General features: G+C 53.1%; 1 protein-coding gene across 1 annotated transcript in view; it reads right to left on the reverse strand.

Moving 5' to 3' along the window:
• The window catches only part of CPLX1 (complexin 1), a 36,292-nt gene that overhangs the window by 7,476 nt on the left and 8,874 nt on the right, over positions 1–19,942 (reverse strand). Inside the window, exon 3 of the mRNA XM_032395572.1 lies at positions 1,388–1,563. Within this exon, the coding sequence (XP_032251463.1) occupies positions 1,388–1,563 (176 nt within the window). The remainder of the gene's footprint in view (positions 1–1,387; positions 1,564–19,942) is intronic.

Consider the following 19,942-nt stretch of genomic DNA (forward strand, 5'->3'; position numbering starts at 1 on the left):
CGGTCCCCACACCCCTATCAATTTGGGGGCCCCACGTGGGCTCAGAGATGTGCAGGCACCCCACTGGGCCGTCCCACCTTGGGAGGCCTGGCCCTCAGGCTGGGTGGAGCTGGCCCCTCCCTGGGTACACTGAGGCAGAACTCAGCAGGTGGGAAGATCCTGCGGTCTAAGCTCTGCCACCCCGCAGCCTGGGCATCTCAGAGTCCAAGGCCAGGGACCACGGAGGTCTCCTGAAGGGACCCAGCCCCCTACCAGCAGGTTTTATCCGCAGGGTCTGGGAACACCTCTCTCAGAACCCAGAGCCAGGGTCATCGGGGTTAGGGGCAGGAAGGAACCAAGCAAGGCAACACTCCCCCCTTCCTGAGTCTCCTACCCCGGCACCTGGACCCAGTGACCGCCAGGCCACAGGCACCCTTGGTGGAGGAGGCCCAGCCTGGCTTGGGGCCGGGGTGGCCTTGAAGACCTTGGGAGGCCATATGGTTTGGGGGATGCTGAGGGCTCACGAAACTCCCAGGTCCCCAGGGGAAGGCCCATCTCCTCACCTGGCACCCAGCCTGGCCCACCCTGGATGGAGCTGGAGCAGCTCCCCCAACACCTGCCCTCTCTCCCACCCTTCCAACCTGGCTGCTGGATGGTCCACGGAGGATGGGCCGTGGACACACCCCCGGGGGCTCGGACCCCCTGTGGCTCTGGCACCGTGCTGTGTGAGCCTCGCAGCCAGCTCAGCCTCCCTTGCCCCCTCCCAATCTGGGCCTCGGTTTCCCCATCTGTGACCGGCACAATGCTTTCACCGTCCCACTCACTGGGGAAGGGAGCCCAGGTGATTCCCAGGAAGGCTGTGGCTGCTAACTCGAAGCCCACCCCCCAAGCCAGACCTCAGTCTGCAGGCCTTTTTCCCCCATCACCCTGTTGTGAACCTCAGAAGCTATGAGGACCCTCCAGGGCTGCTCGGGTGCAGTCCCCTGCCCATGATGACTCACCCCACTCAGGGTCTGCCTGAGAGCCGGGTGCCCCTGGGCAGCCCGCAGGGACAGCTCCAGCAGGAGCAGGGCGGGAGGGCTTCTCCTGCAGAAACCACCGTCTGGTCCAGAGAGCCTGGGAGACCCGATCATGAGGATGGGACCCCGGCCCACTGTGGAGAGCAGGAAAGACTTGGTGTCCCACAGGGTGAGCCCTAAAGCTGGCGAGCCAGCAGACGTGGACTCCCGGGGGTGTGCGGACCTCTCCTGTCCTGCTCCCCTCCCATCGGACCACCTCCCGGGGCTTCGGAGCGTACCATCCGGCTCCGGGCTGCCAGGCGAAGGAGAGGCAGGAAGAGCCCAGTCCAGGCTGGGGGAGGTGGGGGTGCCCTGGCCAGAGCCCAGCTGTCCCCACGCCCCGTGCCCACCTTGTCTCGGATGCCCTGACGCATGGCCTCACGCTCGGCCTCCATCTTGGCGTACTTGGCCTTGCGCTCCTCCTCTTCTTGCCTCAGGGCCTCCTGGCGCTCCTCCTCCTTCTTGGCTGCATCGGGGTCCTTCTCCTCGTCACCGCCAAGCATCTTCCCCATGTCTTTTGTGGCCCCTGGGGACAGAAGGGTGGTGAGTCAGGCCAGTTCCCCCCTGCTGGCCGCTGCTGCCCAGCGAGGGTCCCGGCCCGGGGCTCGGGTCTCCCTCCATCTCTGCTCCTGCCCTCCCGGCCCTACCCCCAGCCAGTTCTGGAAGCTTCTATCCATGGAGGGGAGCCTGGCCTGGTGTGTGTCAGGGGAGGGAGGAGGTCCGTGCTAGCAGGGAAGTGTGATCACATGGGCGTGCATCTGCCCATCTGTGTGTGCGGCTGCGTGCACGTGTCCGTGTGAGTCCGGGAGGGGCTGGGCATGTCTTCTCTGGGGCTCGCGTCCGACAGAAGGTGGTGGAAGGGATGGTTTGAATGCATGAACAGGTGGGCTGAGGGGCAGCCCCGGGCGAGGTGTCTGCTGAGGCTCTGTGCAGGGGCTGGGGGGTAAGCCCTGGCCCAGAGCTGCTGGAGGCCGCGTGTTGGAGCACCAAGGTCCTAATTTCTCTGCTGCACCAGCCGCCACTTTTCTCATGAGCTCCTGATTCACAGGCAACAACAAACACCTCCCCGGACGCCCTCTGTGACTCGACCCACAGGACAGAGACATGTAATTACAGCTCAAGCTCGGCTGGCCCCGCGGTGAGCCCCGGCCCTTCAGTGGCTCCTGGGTGCAGAGCGGCCCCACGTCACAGGCATGGGGGGCAATCTCAGCCTGGGGCGCTCAGCCCCTTGGGGTGCCCTGCCTGGCCAGCGTCCCCGTCATCCCTGCATGCTTCCTCCGCAAGGGGCCCCCCAGCCCAGGCTCCCCTGTGCCTGCCATCCTGAGCAAGGACCAGTGACCACCCATCCCCACTCCCATCGACACCCTCCTGTCTGCTTCTGTCCTCTGACCCGTGACGAGCCCACATGAGCACTGCCAAGGCTAGCTGAGTCCACGCCTTGGGCGTAAACTGTGAGGTGGAAATGCACAAAACCCCCTCAGTTAAGTCTGTGTGGGTGGGCACGAACATCACTGCCCCTCTCCAGAAGTGCCCCCGTCCCCAGCTGCGTACTGCCCCCTTCTCTCTAAATTCAGTGACTCCGTGTTCTGATTCTCCGTTTCCCTCTCCTTGGCCCTCCTGGACTGTCATACTCAGTCTGCTCCTCAGAGGTCCGTGCAGTCCTGAGCCTGGAGAGACTCCCCCTCCGGCAGGTGTCTGTGCTCTATGCTGCTCCTGCCGGTTACTCAGGACTGACCCCCAAACCGTGTGAGCAGAGGACGTAGTTTGCAAGACCACTTGCTGTTGGTGGCAAGAGAACAACTCTTAGGGGCGCCTGGCTGGCTCAGTTGGTGAGGCGCCCGCCTTCGGCTCAGGTCATGATCTCAGGGTCCTGGGATCGAGGCCTGCATCGGGTTCCCTGCTCAGCGGGAGTCTGCTGCTCCCTTTCCCTCCACTGCTCCCCCTGCTTGTGCTCGCTCGCTCCCTCTCTCTCTTTCTCTGTCAAATAAATAAATAAATAATCTTAAAAAAAGAGAGAGAGAGAACTCTTTGGTGGAGTGCTCTGGGCTGAAAACTAGACGTTCGTCAGGCTGGGCCATGCCTACCCCCCGTGGGCCTTCCTAGCTGCTGGAAACTACCACAGGGTCTTGGAGTGTGAGGACGCCAAGGCCACCGTGTCACTGTGAGGACAGGGAGCCCCCCTGCACCGGGTATTTGGTACAGATCCAGACTAACAGAAAACTAAAACCTCAGGGTCTGTTTTCAGGCACTCCTGCAGAATTTTATAAAGCCGATTTGAAGCCAGTGATTCACGGGAAACCAGGCCATAGAGTCACTTGCACACTCTTCTGACAGTTGCCCAGATAATAAGCAGAATCTCTCTGCGCCCCGAGCTGCTCTCAGTCTGGCAGGCGTGGGGGAGGCGGCAACAACCCACAATCCAGGGAGTAGCTGTAATTTTCCCGACTTCTCTGGCCTGCTGGCCACCCACAGCTTTTCTGTAAACCTCCCCCCTTGAACAGCTAATTCACACTACAGTGAGAGTGACCAACAGCTCTTCCTCCCTCCTGAGAAGGACTGGCGTATTAAAGCAGAACTGGTTGGGGGGGGCGCGTGGGTGGCTCAGTCAGTTGAGCCTCTGACTCTTGGTTTTGGCTCAGGTCATGGTCTCAGGGTTCTGAGATCGAGCGCTGCATCATCAGCCTCCGCATTCAGCACGGAGTCTGCTTGAGATTCCTCTCCCCTCCCCAGTCCTCCCCCACTCACAATCTCTCTCTCTCTTTAAAATAAACAAACAAAATCTTAAAAAAACAAAACAAAACAAAACAAAAAAGCTGAGCTGGTGAATGGTCTCACCCCCTCTCTCTCCTGGGAGGGAAAAGTGTAGGACAGCTGGGGAAGGGCAGGGGGGGCACCCTTACTTGGTGGCCCCTACACGGCCTTCTTCAACTCAGCACGTGGCCTGTAGCCTAGTGCTCAAATGCATCTATTGAGCACCAGCTGTGTGCTGAGCTCTGTTACACTAGGGTGGGCCTGGGGCGGCTTGCCCAGGACCCTTCTGGCTCTGAGTTTCACGAGCTCCCCAGGATTCCTGGCATTCTTGTCCAGCCCTCAGTTGCGCTCTGGGCTGTTACCCTGGCCTGAGGCTTAGGGAAAGCCAAGGGGAACCTGGCCCATCGGACGGAGGGGCGGCTCTGGGAGGCTGCATGGCCTCTCCTAGGCCAGGGGTGAGAGCACCAGAGGTCACCCCACGGCGGTGTGGGTTAGTGCCGCACCAGCTGGCTGCAAAGCCACTCACTGTCTGAACAGGACCCACCCTCGGGGCGTCCACAGCACCGTGTGGCGAGTGCCACTGGCCCCCCGGTGTCCCCTTTGTGGCCTCCACTGCTTTGCTGAAGAACAGGCTTCTGGAAGCCCCACCTGGCTGGGAATTAACAGAAACTGCAGGAAGCTTGGTCCTGGCATGGAAACCCCACAGGCCATTTGCTGTCCTGGCATGGAAGCTGGGGAGCCTGGGCAGGTGCCTGAGGGCCCGGCCGCATAGCTGCCAACCGCATTTCCAGGTGAGGAAACAGACACCGAGCGGTCCCACCCCAACCCCAAGGTCCAAGTCTCTGACGCAGGAGGTGGGTGGACTCCATGGCTCGCGGTCCCACAGCCAGGGTCCCACGCTGGCTCCATGGGGCAGAAGCACGGGGAGGGAGGCCAGAGTCTACTCCCCCTTTCCCTCACTCTTCTCTGAGCCTCAGTTTCCAGGTGAGAGGTGGAGAAAACAGTGCATGGGGTTGGGGGGCGCAGACCCAGCCGGTGCTTCTCAGCCTGGGCCCTACACAGAAGTTTTCTCCAAAGACCTGGGGAAGCTGGGTAGAACAGCAGGCTCTGATGTCCCCACCTCAGGAACTCTGCACTTGCTGCTGTTTTTCCAGAACTTTGTCCACTGCTCCCAACCCAGATAGGCTTTCCTGGGGCTCCTCGTGCATACTAATCACCCTGTAACAGTGGTCACTGCCGTGGCGCATTCATTTATGGTACATTATACGTAATTGAATTGATGCATGTTTAAATAATATGTAAGTTATTGTTGATTTTTAAAACTTCATTTGGAAAGTTTTAGATTCATAGAAGTCACCAGGTACAAAGGGCTCCTGCACACGCCTGCCACACACTCATCAGAGCTAATATGATCATCACAGGTGCAAGACTGTGAAGCAAACTACAGACCTTATCCGAATGTCACCGCTTTCCCCTTTCCTATTCCAGGATCCAATCCTACATACCATGTTACATTTAGATTAAAGTCAATTTTTAAAAAGAGAGAAGTATTTTTTACCTTGAAATAAATCTATGGGAAAATTACAAAATTTAATGGAAAACTAAAATATTTCTAAATAAATAAAGACATTGTCATGTTCATGCCTGGGAGATTCCATAATGAAGCTGTCAGTTCTCCCCAAAGTGAGTCTCAATCACACCCCCAAGAGTTAAAAAGGAAATTCTGTGAAATATGACAAGCTAAGAGTTTTGCATACAGAAAAGCTAGAAGTCCCCTAAAGGCCAGGACAGACACCGAGGAAAGAACCAGGAAGAAGATGGCTGAGCAGACAGCTCATGTGCACTGTGGTGTGATGCAGTCTGGCTGTGGAGGGAGACAGAAATCAGGATCAGAGGGGACGGGCAGCCCCACAAACACACGGGACTTGGACACGTGACCAGTGACGGATGTGGGGCCTCAGAAGCCTGGAGAAAGAACCAGATTTCCCTAAATGGGACTGGGATAAATTTCTGGTGGGGAAGCGTGACCCAGGACTCCTCGGTGACACCACAAATTCTTGTGGATTACAGATCTGATAATGAACCCAAAATAAAAACGAGGGAAGAGAAAACAGCCCTCATCAGCCAGCTTTATGTTCCCACAGGTCGCATTACCTGAAATGATACTGTAAGTTTGTTTGCTTGTTTTGTTTTGTTTTTTTTTTAAGATTTTATTTATTTATTTGACAGAGAGAGAGACAGCGAGAGAGGGGGAGTGGGAGAGGGAGAAGCAGGCTCCCCGCCGAGCAGGGAGCCCGATGCGGGGCTCGATCTCAGGACCCTGGAATCATGACCTGAGCCGAAGGCAGACGCTTAACGACTGAGCCACCCAGGCGCCCCTGCTTGCTTTTTCTTGTTGGTCTCTGCCAACAGAAAGTGAGCTCCACGAGAGCAGGAACCGACCAGCTCATGGCCGTGCCCCCAACACCTAGAACAGTGTCTGGCATGTCTGGGTGCTCAACAAATATTTGGCAAATAACAAAGTAAAATTTTATTTATTTTTTTTTAAGATTTTATTTATTTATTCGACAGAGAGAGAGAGACACAGCAAGAGAGGATACACAAGCAGGGGGAGTGGGAGAGGGAGAAGCAGGCTTCCCGCAGAGTAGGGAGCCCGATGCGGGGCTCGATCCCAGGACCCTGAGATCACAACCTGAGCAGGAGGCAGACGCTTAACGACTGAGCCACCCAGGTGCCCAACAAACTAACATTTAAAAGATATGTATCATGCACTGAGCCATAAATAAAATCTTAACAAACTCTACTGCTAATGTCATAGTCTATGATGAAATATCGAACATTTTTCTCTTGGCTCAGTAATGAGCAAAGGATGCTCCCTCTCACTGATCCCACTCACCTTTGTACTAAAGGACCTTGTTCCTGCACCAAGGCAAGAAAAGAAAGAGAGGCATGAAGGTTGACAGGGCAGAAGTAAAACTGCCCTTATTAACAAACAACATGACTGTCTACAAAACCACTACTAGAACCAATATGTGAATTTAGCATGGTCACAAGATACAAGATTAATAAGCAACAAATGTATTTTTATATACGAACAGCAAACAATTAGAAAATGAAATTTTAAAATAATCCCATTAAAAATACTGACAAAAACATAAAATATCTATGCCTCTGTTCTTAATAGATGTGCCAGTCTGCTTCACCTAAAACCACAGAACTGCTGAGAGGAATTGAAGAAGACCAGAATGAATGGAGGGATGTACCATGTTCCAGGACACAATACTGCTGTGACGTCAGTCTTCCCTGGGCTGGTCTGTTTGTTCAGTGCAACCCCAAGGAAATGCAAGCAGGCTTTTTTGAACAAATTTGCCAGCTGATTCTAAATTCATGTGGACATGGAAGAAGACCTAGAATAGATAAAACATCTTTGCAAAAGGAGACTAACTCTAGAGGACTTACATATTTGACTTCAAGACTTCCTATAATCAAGACAGTGGGGTATGGACAAAGGAGTGGACATATGGGTCAATGGAACGGAACAGAGCCCAGAAATGGACCCACCCATATATGTTCAGCTGGGTTTTTTTGACAAAGCTGCAAAGATAACTCAATGAGGAAAGGGCAGTCTTTTTACAAGCAACACTGCAACAAGCAGATATCCCCATGCAAATAAATACATGAGTAAATTTCTTCCCTTACCTCACTCCTTACACAAAGCTCAATCATAGACCTAACTGTAAAAGTTAAAATTACAAAACTTCTAGAAGAAAACACAAGAGAATAATCTCTGTGAGCTTGACTTACGCACAGATCTCTTACAGAGGTGACAAAAGGCATGAACTTAAAAGAAAATATTAATCCACTGGGCTTCATCAACATTAAAACTACACTCCCTGCGGTCTTGCCACCCCACCCCTGTGGGACAGGCAGGGCAGGGGTCTCAGCCCACCACGGGGCCCCCCTGCCCTGCATCCAGCTGCAAGGGTGGAGGGACATGGGCGGCTTCCCACCCTCCATGGGAGAGTGTCTTGGAGTTCTACTGAATTTCATAAGAAAATAAAATGAGTATTATAAAGATACCAGGTTCCCCCCCCACCCCCCGCCTACCTCTTTTGCTGGTGACGTGGTCACATACCTAAAGAACTCATGACATCCAGGGAAAACCTACCACGACTCATCACGGAATATGGCAGAATGGCTAGACGTGATATTTATAGATATAAATTCATTGCTTTGCACCATCTAATCAATAACAGGCTGAGACACAAATGGGACAACGTTCTAGCCACAATAATTATAAAGAGAGCAAATACTTAGGAACAAGTTTAACAAGGAAATCCACAGAACCTGGAGGTAGAAAATGTCTCCTAAATGTAAGGCTTTGCAGACATTGTGGATTCCTGAAGGGCAGGCTTGACACAATGAAGATGCCAATTACCCCAAAGCTAACCCTAACCGTGTGCAGTCTGGGGGGTACTTGTAGCCGAAACACCAACAAGCCTTTCTTCTTTCTTTCTTTGGGGTTTGGACCAAATTAAGATTCATCTGGCAGTTTAACTGTCGGAGAAAACCTGACCCGAGTGCCACGGGGAAATGCCTCCTCCCCGTGAATCCCAGAAACGTCCAGAGAGTTGGGGACAGCACCAAGGTCATCAGATTGGACCCGTTTTAAAACGTGGCCATACGTGCTGTGGGGAGTGCTGGGGAGGCGCACCCTCTCTCCGTCTGGGGAAGGGCCATGGTCACAGCAGTTTGGGCAAGCAATGTGACGGTTTTCAGCACATTTAGAGCCCACGCAGACTTCGACCCCGCTGCCCCACCCGTCCACACGGTCCAGTTAAAACAAACACTCCTCCCTGCAGAACACACGCCCAGACACGATGCAGCCTGTTTGTTTCAGCTGCGGCCCCGGCAAACAGCTGGAGACAAGGTGCCGTCTCGGCCACATGGCCACACGGGCACTGGCCACGATGCACCCAGGTCAGGGCGTCCAGGTGGTCGTGAGCGCGAGGGGCCACCAGGAGCTCGGAGAGCTGGGTACAGACAAATGAATATCACAGATGCCTCATTTGGAAAGCCAGCAGAGAAAGCCCTATATGGGAACACACCCGTGTTTCATGATTATTTAAAAGACAGAAAAAGGAGGGCGCCTGGGTGGCTCAGTCGGTTAAGCGACTGCCTTCGGCTCAGGTCATGATCCTGGAGTCCCGGGATCGAGTCCCGCATCGGGCTCCCTGCTCAGCAGGGAGTCTGCTTCTCCCTCTGACCCTCCTCCCTCTCGTGCTCTCTGTCTCTCATTCTCTCTCTCGCAAATAAATAAATAAAATCTTAAAAAAATAAATAAATAAATAAAAGACAGAAAAAGGATAGGCAGGTTACAAACCAGGTTCACACCAAACCTAAACCCTGAACAAAATAGCATGAGTCCTTTTCAAACTCAGGGCATGTTTACAAAAAGCAACCAAATATTGTTCTACACTACAAAGAGACACCACTTTACACCCATGACTACTGAAAAATAATAATAATAGTTTAAAAAAAACAGAAGGGCACCTGGGTGGCTCAGTCAGTTGAGCGTCCGACTCTTGGTTTTGGCTCTGGTCGTGATCTCAGGGTGGCAAGATCGAGCCCCATGTCGGGCTCTGAGCTCAGCGGGGAGGCTGCTTCTCTCCTTCTTCCTCTGCCCCTCCCCCTGCCCGTGCTTTCTCTTGCTAAAATAAATAAATAAATCTTTAAAAAAAAAGGTAGAAAACAAACCTTGGCGAGGATGTGGGGAAACGAACCCCGTGCACCATGGGGGCGACGGGGTGTAAGATGTTGCAGCCACCATCAAAAACAGTGTGGGGGGTCCTCAAAAAATTACACTTAGAATCACCACGTGACCCAGCAAGCGTTCTCCTGGGTCCACACCCAAAAGAACTGAAGACAGCATGATTCACAATAACCGACAGGTGGAGATAACCCAGCTATCCAGTGACGGATGGATGCATGAACAGACGTGGTCCAGGCACTCGGGAACATTATTCAGCCTTTAACAGGAAGGAGATTCTGACATGGATGAACCCTGAAAATATCATGTCGAGTGCAATTTGCCAGACATGAAAGAACAAATACAGTAGGAGTCCCCTTCTAGGAGATTCCCCAAGTAGGCAAAATCATAGAGACAGAAAGTGGATGGTGGGTGTTGGGGGTGGGGAGTCAGTGTTTAATGAGGACAGTTTGGGAAGATGAACAAGTTCTGGAGGTGGAGGGTGGGGACAACAGTGTGAACGTGCTTCCTGCCACTGACTGGGCACTTAAAAATGGTCAAAATTGCACATTTTATTCTATGAATATTGTATGACAGTAACGAGAAGCACAAATTTAAAACGACGTACACTCTTATGTCTGAAAAAAGCCTGTCAGGCTGCAGAGATAACCTCAATGCGTTAGGACTGGGGCCACATCTCCGGCGGCCCCCAGGAGAGGGCCTGATGAACAACGAGGAACAAAGCCCCTCCCAGGCCCTTGTGAATGTAAAACCTCTCTAACGATGAATGAGTTAGGGAATCGGAGTGGAACCGGGATTGCTGCCTGTCTGGGAAGCAGAGCGAGGAGGACTTGATCCTGCAAAACCTGGGGGCGGGGCGGCCAATGCTGCAAATTCCCCCGAACACTCCCATTCCTGAGGCAGCAGGAACACCCCAGCCACACCTTGGCTTCGAGCCTCCGAGAGAGAACCTAGGTGAGCAGGAGGCAGGGGTGGGCACCGCGAACGGGGGAGTCAGTGCGCTGAGGAAGACAACGGGGCGGGCTGGATTCAGGATTCGGGCAGGGCCGCCTGCTCGGGGCAAGAAGATGGAAAGCATAAAGACATCCAGAATTAGGAAAAACGTGCAGGAAATCCCTGCGGATTGTAAGGGCATTAATATGACCAAATAATACATTATATTCCAATACTTTTGAAAACGTGAACGAAGCAGCTTTTCTAAAAAATGTTGTCAAAAACGGAGAACTATGTCTAAGAATTCACAGATGGATTCTTTCAAACATTTAAGAAAGATAATTCCAATGATATTTTAAATGTTCTTGGAAAGGAGAAAAAAGAAGGAAATTCCCCAGGTTATTTTTGTGAAATCCGCATAAGAATGATGCCAAAAACTGGCAGAGAGAGCAATGGCCCAGCTTCTCCTCCAACAGTGGAAATGCTAAACCAGAGCTGGGTTTAGGGAAGGGAAGTGGGCCTTTCTTGCAGAATTCTACAGCAAAACAGAATTTCTTCTCAGTGGGGTGGGTCCATTTTAGGGAAGTAAAGTTGGTTCTATATTAGAAAAATATGATGCTCCTAATGCGGTCCGCGCCGCCCGCTAGAACAGCGCTGCTCTGAGGCCCCGCGGCTGACCTGGCGCCTGACTTTGCCTTCCTCTCTCCCGGACGGACAGACGGACGCTGCGCAGCTGGCCCTGTCCCTTCACCCTTGCGGCCAGGGGCAGGCAGGGGGCACTGACGTTCTTCGCCAGGAGGAGGCCCGGGGGCTCCTGAGACCCCTGCCCTGCCTGTCCACCGCCTCCTCCCCCAGCCCCGTCCTACCTCCAACAGGGACGGGGCTGTGGGGGGACCCGCGCATCACCACCGCAGATGGGGGCCCTCACGAGCACAACCTATTTTTAAAAACAGCTTTATGGAAGCATAATTGTAATCCCACTCCCCAAGCCCCCTCTGGCAACTGCTGACCTACTTTCTGTCCTTCCCAGATTCATGTGTGTTCCCTAGAAAGTTGTGTAAATGGAATCATAGAACAGGTAGTAACTGGGGAGGTGGGGTCTGCGTCCACCACTGAGCACAGTACTTTGGAGATCCATCCATGCCGTCATGTGCACCAATAGTTCATCCCTTCTTACCGTTGAGTAGGGCCCATCACACAGATGGACGTGATCGGCTTATCCCTTCCCCTGTTGATGGACATCTGGGCTGTTTCCAGTTTGGGTCTTCACCGAATTGCTCTGCACATTTGTGGACGTGTTCTTCCTGTTCTCTTGGGCAGAGGCCTGGCAGGGAATTGCTGAGTTGCATGGTATCTTACGGTTCACTTTCTAAGAAACTGCCACAGTTTTCCAAAGTGGTCGCACCATATTGAAGCCCCAGCAGCACTGAGCAAGGACTTGCACTTCTCTGCATCCGTGCCCACACTTCCTCTTGTTTTCAGATTCCAAACGTCCAGGTGGCCGTGAAGTGTCTTTGTATGTGCTTAGTAGCTATGTTCACATCTTACTTGGTGGAATACCTATTCAAAGCTTTTGCACACTTTCAAAAACTAACTTTTTATTTTGGATCTACAGAAAATTTTTGGAGAAAGACAGTACAGTGAGTTCCCACATACCCAGCACCAGTCTGCCCTGCTGCTAACACGTTACAATAATGTGATACATTTGTCACAGTCAAGGGGCCACGCTGATAATGGTGTTACTAACTAAGTCCGTGCCATGCTCCGACTTCCTTAGTTTTTACCTGATGTCCCTTCTGCTCCAGTGTCCAGGACACACATGACATTCAGCGGTCACGTCTCCTTAGGTCCTCTTGGCTGACAGTTTCCCAGGCTTTCCTTGTGTTTGATGACCTTGACAGCTCTGAGGACTTTCCGGGAATTTTCTGTCTCACAATTAGGATTTGTCTGATGTTTTTCTCAAGGCTGGACTGAGGTTCTGGGTTTGGGGAGGAGGACCCCGGTGCTGGAGGGCCCCTCTCCACACATCACGTCCAGGGCACCTGGGACCAGCGTGGTTCCACACCACGATGCCGACCTTGACTTCCCAACCCGGCCCTGACAAGCAAAGCAAGCGTTACTGTCCACGGCCTTGAGCTTCTGCCCGTTTCTTAATCGTGTTGCTGGTCTTCTTATTATTGAATGGCAAGGGTTCTTTATAGATTTTGGATACAAGTCCAATTTTATCTTAAAGATGTAAATTTTGGTTTTCTTTTTCCCGCATTTCATTCATTTCTGCTCTGAACTTTATTATCATCTTTCTTCTGCTCACTCCAGGTTTCCATTTGCTTTTCTCTTCCTGGTTTCTGATGTTAGAAGCTGAGGTTAATCATTTGAGACCTTTCTTTTTTTTGAATAGGGGTGTTTAGTGTGCTTCTCCCCGCTGAGCAGAGACCCCACCTGGGGCTGGATCCCAGGACCCCGGGATCATGACCTGAGCAGAAGGCAGACGCTACATGACTGAACCACCCAGGCGCCCCTCAGTTTATAATACTTTCTAATTTCCCTTTAGATTGCTTCTCAGACCCATGAGTTATTTAGAAGTGTGCTGTTTCGTTTCCAAGTATTTGGGGGGATTTTCCAAATTTCTTGTTCCATCCCACTGCGGTCTGAGAACATACTTGGCGTGACTGAAATCTTTCACGTTCACTATGACTTGTTTTATGGCCCAGGACACGTTCTAGCTTCGTACCTGTTCTGTGTGTGTCTGAGAAGAATGTACACTCTGCCCTCACTGGGAGAATTCTCTGAAGTCAATCAGCTCAGGTCTGCAGACAGTGTTGTTAAGTCTTGAATGTGCTTACCGCTTTTCTGTCTGTTCTACCAACTACTGAATATCTCCACCTGAACTTGGGGATTTGTCTATTTGTCCTTTAAGCTCTGCATGCCTGTCTTCATGTATGTACCTTGAAGCTCATCTTTGGTGTAGAAACGGTTGACACTGTTACATCCCCCTAATCCATCAGCATCTCTGTCACCAGGAAGGGACCTTCTTCGTCCCTGGTGACAGCTTCTGCTCGGAAATCGACCTTGTACGATAATAACGTATCCACTCCAGCTTGCTTTTGATCAATATTAGCATGGCTTATCTTTTCCATCTTTTTACTTTTACCCTATTTGCACCTTTATATTTAAAGTGAGTTTCTTTTAGGTAGCATAAAGTTGGGTCTTGATTTTCTACCCAATTTGACAGTCTCTGCCTCTTAACGAGAGTGCTCCAATAGCCAGACCAGAAAAGGCTCCGGACCCCAGCGCAACTATCTGTCAGAGCGGGAAGAAGGGCTGGCCTGGGTTGTGGGGGAAAGTACCCACAGACGAAGCGCAGCTCTGGTGCTGCCGAACGGAGCCCCAGAATAAGGCAGGAAAGAATCCAAGTGTCTAAGCAACCTGACCACATCTGGAACAAAGCTCATGAACATATTTAGGAAAACAAAAATATCCAGCACCCAACAGGGTGAAACTCAGAATGTCCAGCACTCAGTGAAAAATTACCAGACATGCCAGGAAGTGGGAAGTCCAGCCCCTGACAAGGAAGCCCCCCCAAACCCTGACAAGCCGACAGTATCAGGAACACACAGTGGAAACACCCGGGACGTTGCAGAGTTCAATGGCAAGTGGCAAGCACAGAAAGCTATAGTAAATAACAGAAAATTCACCTGAAATGTGCAAATCATAAATACGGCAACTACAGGATATCCAAAAATTGCACTGAGTAAATGAAAGATGTTGAATTAAAATTAAGAGAGCGTTTTATCTATTCAACCAGCACCAGCTGACGACATCCCGTGTGGGGAGCATTATGGAGCACCGTCAGGGACGCAGATCTGTGTGACCTTCGTAGAGGGCAGGCAGGGAATGTGTGTCCGAAGAATTTCAGGTATGCACATCCTGCCACCGTCCTGTAGTCCTGTCAGCCGGGAAGGAACGGTCTTCGGAGAGGCCACTCCTCCTGCAGCGACAGCCCCAGCACGTCCGTCCGTCTGACAACCCGCCCCGAAGACCGGTCTCCCGCGGGGAGTTACCTCCTGCCCGGCGCCTGACCTCGTGTTTGCTGATCCGGTCCCCACACTCGAGTATAGGCTACATCAAGACAGATCCTGTCTGTGCGTCTGGCTCGTGGGGGGAAGGCGGTAAATCCTGACGGAGGGTCCGTCACAAGCGCCGGACCTGTGATGACGAGCTGGTGTTGGTTAAGTCGACAGCCGCGAACGCACACAAGCTCACACCCGGCGTCCCGACACCAGGCTAGTTCTGATCAGCCTCACGTCACGTGTCCTGGTGCACGCGTGTGCCCGTGCGGGTGACGGTGTACCGAGATGTGGTTAAACGTGACGGACGGACACCCTCTCTACAGCTCCCTAAAATGGGAGTAAAGACATTTACAAGTGTAATCACACAAGGTCAAACAGGAGAGGAGACGAGGGAACGAGGTCTGGGGAGGAAGGAAGGCCGACGCACGGCAGAACCTGAGCTGAGACACGGATCCACCAGCAGAGCTAGGCGCACCAGGCCCTGTGGGGTCCGGGCTGGGGTACGCACGAGGGGCCCTGTGCTCCCTGCACGGGGGTCCACCACCACCCAAGCAGCAAGGGAGAATCAAGAAGTCGTCTCCCTGGGGAAGCCCAACAGGAGGCCCCACAGACTCGGGCACTGGGGGCAGAGGTGACGGTCCAGCTCAAAAGCGGCTTAAGTGGACAACTGTTTCCTGAAAGAGAGGACCCACCCAGGCCCCTGTCCACTGCCTTGCTGGCAGACCCTGTCATCCAGCCACACAGGGTCCATTTCTGGAGAAGTGACCCACACGTCCACACAAGACCTAATGATCCTGACGCCTGGGGATCCCAAACACAGAAAGCACTTCACCACGTGTGTCCCACAGGGAAGCCCAAGAAGTCCCCCACAGCACAGGAGATGCGCAGACCGGCGTCGTAGCTCACTGGGAAAGAGAAACGCACAGCCGAGGAAGGCCTCCACCATGAAGACAGCTCCCAAATCAGGGGTGGGAGGGACCCAGAGGAGAGACAGGACCGAAGACAGGGGAACTCTTTATAAGGGGATAGTTTAGAACACATAAAAGAGCTCTTGGAAGTTAAAAATACAAATGTAGAGATAAAAAATTCGGTTGAAGAGCTAGGAAATAAAATTAAGGAGACATCCCAGAGAGTAGAACAAGAGACACAGAGATGAAAGACAGGAGAGAGCATAGAAGAAAGCAGAGAACCCGCGCAGGAGAGTCCCTGGGGCAGGGAGGATGAGCCCCCAGTGGGGCGGCCACGGGGGTGACAGAGATCGGGGTCCAGGGGAGGTGAGGGACCCACGGCAGGCCCGAGAATCCCGAAACGTCAGAATGCCAGCGCTGGAGAGAAAAACCGTACAAGCCTCTCGAGGGAGAGCAGATAAAAGCAGGTCACGTAAAGAGCACTGGGAATAAGAATAGCGTCTGATGATTCAACAGCAACTTGAGAATCTGGAAGACAACAGGAAAATAACTTCACAATTTGAGGGGCAGAATTCTTTTGAATCTAAAATGCCATTCCCAGACAACCGTGCATGTAGGCACAAGACAGAGCCTTCCTGTCTCTGCGCGGTCACAGAAAGCTCCCGAGGACCCAACCAGTGTCGAGTGACAGCCTGGACAGCAACCAGGGACGAGAGCGAGCGGGAGGTGCCAGGGTCCTGGGGCAGCTGCTCCAGAGGAAACACAGCTAACAGTCCGTCTGGGACTGATAACCACACCCAAGTGTCGTAGGGAGGGCTGCTTTGCTGGTGTGAAAAGCCTGAAAGACAGTCCACAGAAAACTGGGCGAACGGAAAATGAGCCCTGTGTTAGCCTCAGGGCAGACCGGAGGCTTTATAAGGAAGACATGTATTTGCACTGCCCTGCTTGGCTCACCAGTGACACTATTTACGTGGTCATGATGGTACCAGCCTCAGCGGCTGGTACGGCCATGTGAGGAGCACAGAGCAGGAGGTCTGGCAAGAGCTCAGTGCCCCCCAGTCCCACAACGTCTGAGCTCCCCAGTCCAACAACGAGCACGTGACCGAGGAACAGACAGGGAGGCATGGGACAAGGACACCTCCCGCGGGCTGACGAGAAAAAGTTTATTTACGTTCCATATTATCCCATTCAGTCTGGATGAGATTACACCCTCCCCACGCCTCTGTCAGGAGGATGGGGGAGGCTGGAAATATCGGCAGACGGCTCCATGAACTCGGAGGGAAGTCTACGCGGATCCCGCCAGCAAAGGGGCAGGTTTCACTCCCTTCCAGGGCCAAGGGAGTGACGCTGTTCCAGGGTTTACTGCTGAACCCTACTTGAAACCAGCCACCCTGCCAGGTTAGTACCCTGTTGGCGTTAACCTGCTGACCCCCTTGAACTAGTTCTAATAATTGACAGCATAAAGGACTTTGCAGAGTCTTTTAAAATTAGCAACAGAGGGGCACCTGGGTGGCTCAATCGTTGGGCATCTGCCTTCGGCTCGTCATGATCCCGGGGTCCTGGGATCGAGCCTCGCATCGGGCTCCCTGCTCGGCAGGAAGCCTGCTTCTCCCTCTCCCACTCCCCCTGCTTGTGTTCCCTCTCTCGCTGTGTCTCTCTCTGTCAAATAAAATAAATAAATAAATAAATAAATAAATAAATAAAATCTTAAAAATAAAATAAAATAAAATTAGCAACAGATCAGAAGGCATCCCTCCTTGAAAAAGAATTTTTAAATAATGAGCGATTCTAACAGGTGCTTTTGAATGCAACGCCGTCTCAAATTTCCATATCACTTCTTTATATTTGTCTGTATTATTTCAATTCCCTACAATAAGCATCCACTTTCATGTTAAAAAATAAATATGTATAAATATCTCTTATAAAGTTGAATGCAAAGATCAAAATATTCTTTTTTTAAAAAAAAGATTTTTATTTATTTATTTGACAGAGAGAGAGATAGTGAGAGAGGGAACACAAGCAGGGGGAGTGGGAGAGGGAGAAGCAGGCTCCCCGCCGAGCAGGGAGCCCGATGCGGGGCTCCATCCCAGGACCCTGGGATCATGACCTAAGCCGAAGGCAGACACTTAACGACTGAGCCACCCAGGCGCCCCAAAAATATTCTTTATATATAAAGAGGACATACTGCAATCCTAGTCCCCTGGATCCACATCCCAAAGACCAAAGGTGGGCGTGGACGTAGGGAGGGCACAGGAGAGCACAGAACTCCCAGCCCACAGTGTCCTTCTGGACTGTGACAATTAGAGTTTAAATAATGTTTTAAAAGGGCATGTAGGCTCCAAAACCTGCAGAAGGTTTTTAAAAAGAAAATTAAGTCCATATATTAGGATAAAATAAGTAAAATAGCACGAAAGCATTTCACAAAGGTGCGAATGGAAACGGCAGGTCCGATCAGTTACGTTAACTGCAACGATGCAAGCGCGCTGGCTGTTCCTGGTGGCAGCAAGGCCCCCTCACTGGGCGCCCACCCCCACCACCCCTGAGAGGGGTCCGACTCTCCTCGCCATCCTGGTCAAGGAACAAACGAGCTTCCAGGGAAAAATAAAGCCTGTCACTGGCCATGGGGCCACTTCAGCTCCTACCCTCGGCGCACTGGTCAAGGTCCCGGTAACAAGCAAGGATGACAGTGGCCTTCTGCACTGTCCTCACCAGCACAGAGCCGGGCCTCTCCTGCGTGCTGGGTGCAGAGCCTGGGCCCCCCGCCCTCCAAGCCCTTAGGAAGGGAGGCACCAGACACTGGGGGCCCTGCCTCCCCCTGCTGCCATGGGGCTCGGGGCCCTGGGCCTGACGGCTGGATGGCGACCTGCGGGGGCCTCCTGCTCGCCTCCCAGCAGGCCAGAGCCCTGCCTCAGCCGGGCCCCTGGAGCGGCCGCACGGAATGCACATCCCTAATTTTCTGCAAGGCCCCTCGAGCTTTTATGCACGCTCAGAAGGGCCCAAACCACCTCTTCTCTGCCCGTCCACTCCTTCTGTGGTTTTGCAAACCTTTATTAGTTGTCTGGGGATTTTCCTCCTGCCATGAACAAAGTCCCCCTCCCCTTGCCTCAGGGACCACCAGACGCCCCCGCCTGCTGGGGAGGGGGCCCAGGGCCCAGGGCTTGTGGAGCCAGGCACCAGGCGAGAGCGTCTGGTCTTGGCTTTCAGCAAACGGAGACAAGAGCGAGATGAAAACGCCTATTAGTGAGCCCACACAGAGCCAAGCCTGGGGGCAGATCGCGCGGCCGCCCGGCTCCAGGAGGGTTGTAAGGGTTGTAATCGTCATGGATCCGTCCTTCCATTCAGCCACTCTGCCACTCAAGTGGCTGCCCGCTCACCAGTGTCACCCGTGAGGCAGGATGCTGCAGCCATGGGCCCTGGGGTCGCTGGTCCGTGGCACTTCATCTGCTGAGAGGGACAAGGGCCAGGGACGGCCCCCCACACCTCCTGGCCCCGCGTCTCAGGGACCTCCCACAGTGTCTCCACCTTGATAGCGACCCCAAGGGCAGAGTGGGCTCAGCTGGGCAGGGCATCTACTTGGACAGACAGAAGGATAGCAGAGACAGAGGCCAACACGGGTCTCTCTCACCCCCGTGGACCAGGCACAAAGCCTGGGGTGGTAGTCCACATTTCCAGAACCTTCTTTCTGAAGGAAGGCTAAGTGCAGAATGGTCCTGGTGGGCCTGAGGAGCCTCGAGGGCCCGAGGCCAGCAGCTTGCTGAGGGTTCCCCAGGACCACCCCGCATCTTCTGTTAAAGGAGCTTCAACTTGTCCCTGATGTCTCCTCCTGCCCACAGGCACACAGCATTTGTTCTTCTTATCTCTCCCAGGAGGCCCCAGGCCTTGCTGGTCAGCTCTTAAACCTCTGGGGGCCAGAGGGTGAAGGCAGAGGCCTGGGGCCAAGATGGCCTGGGGTGGGGGCACCTGGGTGGCTCAGTCGTTGGGCGTCTGCCTTCGGCTCAGGTCATGGTCCTGGGGTCCTGGGATCGAGCCCCGCATCAGGCTCCCTGCTCCACGGGAAGCCTGCTTCTCCCTCACCCACTCCCCCTGCTTGTGTTCCCTCTCTCGCTGTGTCTCTCTGTCAAACAAATAAAATCTTAAAAAAAAAAAAAAAAGATGGCCTGGGGTGCATGCAGTGGACAGCACCCTGCCCTGACGAAGCCCACCATCCCTGCGCAGGAAACAAAGCTCAGCACGGGGCTCTGTCATTTCCGCCACAACGAAGCTGCCACGTCCCACGGTACTGTTAGGAACACCATCGGGGCCAAAAGGCACAGATGTGGACGCCAACCTGCCTGTAGGCTCTCTCAGAGCTGCTCTTAGCCAACTGCCTGACCTGGTCCCAACCTCCTGAGTCCCAGTCTGCACTGCCACCCAACACCCAGCATGTAGCACTCAGTACACAGCACCCTCAGCACCCAGACCCAGCACTCGACA

Source organism: Phoca vitulina, unplaced genomic scaffold (assembly GCF_004348235.1).
Source record: "Phoca vitulina isolate PV1807 unplaced genomic scaffold, GSC_HSeal_1.0 scaffold85, whole genome shotgun sequence".
NCBI lineage: Eukaryota > Metazoa > Chordata > Mammalia > Carnivora > Phocidae > Phoca > Phoca vitulina.